At 33.2% G+C, this 6,486-nt stretch overlaps 1 protein-coding gene across 1 annotated transcript in view; it reads right to left on the bottom strand.

Moving 5' to 3' along the window:
• Window positions 1-3,004, bottom strand: part of LOC130051874 (uncharacterized) — a 25,166-nt gene extending 22,162 nt beyond the window's left edge. The window contains exon 1 of the mRNA XM_056154905.1: window positions 2,892-3,004. Within this exon, the coding sequence (XP_056010880.1) occupies window positions 2,892-2,907 (16 nt within the window). The 5' untranslated portion in view covers window positions 2,908-3,004. The remainder of the gene's footprint in view (window positions 1-2,891) is intronic.
• Between the last annotated feature and the right edge of the window lie 3,482 nt (window positions 3,005-6,486).

Here is a 6,486-nt window from a genome sequence, read left to right on the forward strand (position 1 = left end):
AGTGTTTTACATACTAAATATAAACCAAGTATGGCCCCGCCCTGGGGTCAGAATCCCCACCCCGGGGATCATGAAATCTACAATTTTGGTAGAAGGTTTCTTGCTCATCATTACTATATACTCACTTTCTCCGCTAGATGCCCAGGAGTAAAGAAGAAATTTTTAAAAAGAAATACATCAATTTTACAGTTTTTACCCCAAAATTAAGGCCCCTTAGGGTGGCGGGTCATGAAATTTACAATTTCCGGTCTCCTTTACCTATAGATGCTATATACCAAATTTGGTCAAGATTGGCCCAGTAGTTTCTAGGAGAAGTTGTTAACGAATGACGCACAACGACGTACGTAGACCAATAGCAATAGTTCAACTGACTGACTCAGGTGGCCTAAAAAGTTCAAAACGACCTAAAATTTGACTCACTCTTGATGCATCACAGTAAAACATGCTTATAAAGAAGTCATGCATGCTTATTGCGGAGTGATATTTATTCCCCTATAAGCATGATAAGAGGAAAAGAACGAGAATTTTGCTTGATATTACAAAGTCTGGTTATAACGAACTACTTTTTGTTGGTCCTGGAAGTTCACTATAACCATGTTTTACTGTATATCTTAGAAATTAATATTTTGTACTTCTGGACATCAGAGGCAAAATATTTGCATGGTTATAATGGGCAACGAGCTCTCTACCAAAATTGTGAAATTCATGACCTCAGAGTTCAGTTACCTGGCTGGGGCTGTATTGGTCATTACCTGGAATATTATGTGTTGAAAATGCAATAGAACATCTTCGTTAAAGACAAACTGTTTGTTTGATTAAATAATGAGCAATGTGAAATTCATGTCCCCTGAGTTCAGGACTTCAGGTCCCAAGGTGGAAGTTAGTTTATCATCTGTTGAAAATGCAGTATATTTTAGAAAAGCTTTACTCCTATAGACGTCGAGCAGGCAAACAGTTTGCATGGTTACCTATAATGAGCGATAAACCCTCTTTGAAAACATTGAAAATTAATTTGCCCTTCTAAAACTAAAATAGAAAATTGCATTTCATTGTGATAAGAGAAAACTCACTCACCTATAAAAGAATTCTAAATGATCAATAATTGTGTATGATAGTTATACCAATATCATTTAGTACAAAGCATGAAAATGAAGAATAAATGTACACAGGTAACACAATGGTTTCTAAAGAGTAAAAAATGTACATTCTCAGGTGACTGTTAAGACCCATGGGCCTCTTGGGACATGAAGTATCTACACTATAAAATAGCATTCTGCCAATGTTTTTCAGTACTTTTCAAGACTTTATTTTATTCATGAGGATAAAGTTCATTGGCATATGATATTGGACTGATTAAGTAGAAATTATCTGTTTTCTGATTTAGATTAGATGAAACTGGTATGTTTCACAGAAAAGCAAACAATTGAAATAAACAACAGATATGATAATTGATGCATTGATTAGATTGTAAACATGTTGAATCACACTAATTACTAAATAATCACCAGGCCCAGCAGTCCAAAAAAAGCATATCTAGTTTAAACACAATATTGAATTCATACAGAAAATTGCTAAATTGATTATTCAGAACATTTGAATTGTATTTTTAAATCAATATTAAAATCATGTTTAAACACACACATTGTATGCCTCTTTTTCTACTTTCCTACTTTCAATCTTCAACCACTTATTGATATTAAACATTTACTCTCGCAGGGTTTGACACTAAGGCACGTCTGACCGACCAAGTCTACTAAATAATAGGTCCGGTCGGGTAAAATGTCCATTTACTAGTCCGACTGGTCGTGTTGAAAAAATAAACAATAAACTTTAGTTTTAAACCATAAGATATCTTATTCTTAACTAAAATAATAAGTTATTTATGTAATAACTTTAAAGAGTTGAATCGCGTGATGACATAATCTCTATTTTTAGTTTGGTCGCGGTCAGAAGTGGTCTTTTACGACATCTACTCGATGTTAATGTGTGTAAAGTTATGTTTCAGATAAATAGATATAAATTGAATTCATTTCAAATTAAAAAAAAATGATTTGCAAAAGTGTTTATGGAATTAATAAATTACATCGTAAACAGCCATTTTTCGATGTTGACATGTGTGTGGGAATGTCTCCATCTATATTCAAATAGAACTTCTCGCGATCTCGTCCTCAAGGAAAGATGTCCCAAGTGGAAAAGAAAAGAAAAGGTTGGGAAGAAACAAAGCAGGGCTTATGAAATAGAACTTTTTAAAAAAAACGGTTCAGGGCATCTTATTCTAATTGGACCAAAGACTTTCTGTGCCATATAGAGTTTAAGCAAAGGGAAAATATGTTTGAATTAAATAGCACCAAATTGAATGAGGAGACTAAAGATTTTTTTTGAGACAATGAAATACGTTTTAGTTCAAAGTTAATGTTTGTCATTTGAATCAAGTACATGTATTTAAATATGGAGAAACTATCAATTTCTTTCTGAAAAGTTGGTCAGGGCTAGTAGATGCAAGGTCAAGTCCAGTAAAAATCATTTGAAGTAGCCCGACTGGTCTAGTGCTCAAAAAAGTAAATGTCAAACCCCGTCTCGCTATAGAAGGATAATCGCGTTTTTGCGAGAATATCTCGCTATAGGGGAAGTGTTACCAACCTGTTGTACGGAACGGTGAAAAAACTTTAAAAAGCTCCTGTATGTCTAATTCTGTGGAAACGAGGGGTTGTTTATATTCGGTGGGTAGGAAAGACCAAATATAAATAACCCCCTCGTTTCCACAGAAATTATTGTATGCCATTACTAGTGTAAATCTGATGTCCGATTGTCATACTGTTGAAAAATTTAACTTCAAACTCATTGTACATAAACATAATAACAAATTCAAAAAATCTGCTGTTTTTCCTTACCTACTTTACCAGACATTCTCCAACATTCGCCAATCCGATTCAATCGTCGAAGTCTACTACTAGCTACTTCTTCTTTCGTTTTCTAAACATCGGGTTCGTCCACCGAAGGAAGCGGTAAATAGAGCCCGACTGAAAGAAAAATGTTTTTACCTGCAAATATTTACAAAGTTAGAAATGCTATTAGTTTTGCAAATTTATTCAATAGTGATGACAGATTCACCCTTATCAGTTTGACCAAATTTTGTAGAATTGTAATATCAATATTTCAAAAAAAAAAAGATATTTCTTCCACTAGCAACCTGACTATTTCCGTAACCGCAAATGTATTTCAACTATTTGAAGATATCATCAATTCAATTATTGCTCTCTTTAACCGAATTAATGCGCGCATTAAATCTTTATTGCTCTCATCAAATGAATTGATGCACACTTCAATTCAATTATTGCTCTCATCAATTGAATTAATGAGAGCAATAATTGATTTAATTATTGCTCTCTTCAATTCAATTGATGAGAGCATCAATTTCGTATAAATATTGCTCGCAATAATTAATTTAGAGCTCGGTATAAATAATTTGATGATCTCTTTAATTCAATTCAATTCAAGAGATCATAAATTCAATTGTCGATATGTTGAATTGAAGATATCTTTAATTATATAGTTGCTCTCTCTAAAAGAATTATTGCTCTCTTCAAATGAATTAAAGGTATCATTAATTCAATTGAAGGGAGCAATAATTGAATTAATGCGCGCATTAAATCAATTATTGTTCTCATCAAATGAATTAATGCGCGCATCAATTCAATTATTGTTCTCATCAATTGATTTAATGCGCACATTATATCAATTATTGCTCTCTTCGATTGAATTGTAGCGCGCATCAATTCAATTGTTGATATCCGATCGTTAATTCATTTGAGGAGATCATTAATTCAATTAAAGCGCGCATCAATTCAGCTGAAGAATTAATGCTATCATCAATTCAATTAATGCGCGCAATAATTCAGAATTGAAGATATCATTTATTATTTGAAGAGATCTTTAATCAAATTGTTGCACGCATCAAATGAATTGATGATATCTTCAAATAATAGTGATACATGGAGTTAGAAGATTAAGTGGGGACAGGGGAAAACAAGGGGTTCCTCCTCTCCCCCCCAACCCTTTTCCCTAATCCCTCCTCCCATCTTGTCGTTCAACCCCCTTAAATTCTCTCCCCAGCCCGTTTTCCTCCCTCCCTCGATCCTTCACACCCCTCTCCCGATCAATCTTCACATTGAACAGAGGTAAAACCGACAAAGTGCTTCAGATTCGATTATATGTTAAATATTGAGCATAAGTTCAAATATGTTCCTATCAATTGTCAACCCAAATCCACAGTTAGTCATCTCTAGAATATGACCAACAAGCTGATTCTCTTGATCCGATTTAAGTACACGGTTGGTCGGGAGGCTGGGGCATCCGTATCTTGTTTTCATTTCGCACTCCTTTCATGCGTAGCTTTTGGTACTGCATACAGTAATTCTGCAGCTCTGCGAAAGCTTAGTTTATCACATTACTGGTATAAAACTGATGATAGTAACGATCGTTACTATCATCCCAAGATGGCTGTAGGAAATTCCGAAAAGACCACGTTTAATTACTTATTATATCTATTTGTATTGTTTATTTGCGAATGATATGTAGGTAAGAAATATCATACAGTAGCAACGATTACGATCAGGTGTTATTTTATCTTTTATACGGCTCATATGAACAGAAAATTCGTCGTTGAAAAAACAACGAGGATGATAGTAACGAAATGAATGATGATAGTAACGTAAGAACTTTCGTTACTATCATTCTCGCTGTCTTTTCAACGACGAATTTTCTGTTCATATGAGCCGTATAAAAGATAGAATAACACCTGATCGTAATTTTTGCTAGTGTATGATATTTCTTACCTACACATCATTCGCAAATAAACAATACAAATAGATATAATAAGTAAACGTGGTATTTCCGGAATTTCCTTCCGCCATCTTGGGATCGTTACTATCATCAGTTTAATACCAGTGCACGTGTAGGCCTAATTTTTACTGCTTTTTTCATAGACGATTAAGACCACTTTCCTTGTTTGGTTTTTTTTTTTTTTTTTTTTTTTTTAGATTTTCTTTCGTCTTGTCACTACACCTATTTAAAACACTTGTTCAAACACGCACATTCCATATGTACATGTAATCATAAGCAAAATAAAACGACCTTTATTATGTTTAAAATCTAAGATTATTAATTGACTGTGTTTTAAAATAGAAACTTTAAAATTTATTATTACATTATGAACTATCCAAAATCCTGCACCATTCACCAGTTCTAAGGATATCATTTTATTTGAAATGCATAAAATCTGAAACTAAAATACAACTTGAACGGCTGTCCCACTAACCCCAATTCAAAAAGGAATAGTCATATGGAGAATAATATACATTTAAATAATTGTTATTGTAATTATTGTACTGGCATTACTACCAATGACAAATATTTGGAAACAGCTGTGGTTTTAACAGAAATAGTTGAGAATAACCCCACTCGCAATTGTTTAATTACACAATGCAGATTTTTTATTTTAGCTACAGATGAAAAATATTACAGTGTCCCAGTTACCCCAATTCCCCCCCCCCCCCCCCCCTAATACATTTGAGTATATATATTTACACAGACATATCACAGATTAACAAAAGAACACAAATAAAAAAACATCTCATGCAAGAATATACAGATACGACATATGTAGTAATTATAAACAAAGAATGAAGTGACAAAACTGATAAAGACTAGAATAAAATAGATTATCCAGAGCTCAATCAGAGCAAAAGGAGAAATGCACACACAAGGAAAGAAAACCAAAACCTATGGGAAGCAGGCACTCGACGTTTCAAATATTAAAAATTTGCTTTCCTGCAAATAGTATGTAATGTTTACAGGAAGTCAGTTTTTATCATTATACATATCTAAGATGTCGAGTGCCTGTGATAGGGAACATAAAATCACACAGCGACCTGCCTACAAGAGTTTGGGAGAAAATTTGTATGTATGCAACAGAGTGAAGGGGTTGTTGCATTCCATATAATATCAATATACCAGTAAACCAATGTACATGCATGTGTATAAAGGCATGGAATTTGAGCTGAAAATTTTCAAATTTTATTTTTCCATTTTTAATGTTTAGAATGCTTGACTAAGGTATTTCTAATGGTAAGCAATGATTTAAATGTCAGTTGTCGAGGTGCATTGGAGATACAGAGCTCACAATTCTTTGGTACATGTAAACAAGGCTCGTGTCATGTTTTTGTTAACATAGGTTAAATTTATATACTAGTAAATGTTTCGTTTAAAGGAGTTTTTCTTTCAATTTCAAAATTAATTCTGAACACAATTGAATAGTTTCTCGTGTTTGGCACATCTTATTTTTTAATTTCAAACATGCTATTCTGTATTAAGCAATCTATATGTAAACAAAAACATGGCACGAGCCTTATTTACATAAAGAATTAAGAGATATCTCTTGAATTTAAAGAGGTATCTTATTTTTCGAATAAATAGTAAAAGGGCTTA

The sequence above is a fragment of the Ostrea edulis genome, chromosome 2 (genome assembly GCF_947568905.1).
Source record: "Ostrea edulis chromosome 2, xbOstEdul1.1, whole genome shotgun sequence".
Taxonomy (NCBI): Eukaryota; Metazoa; Mollusca; class Bivalvia; order Ostreida; family Ostreidae; genus Ostrea; species Ostrea edulis.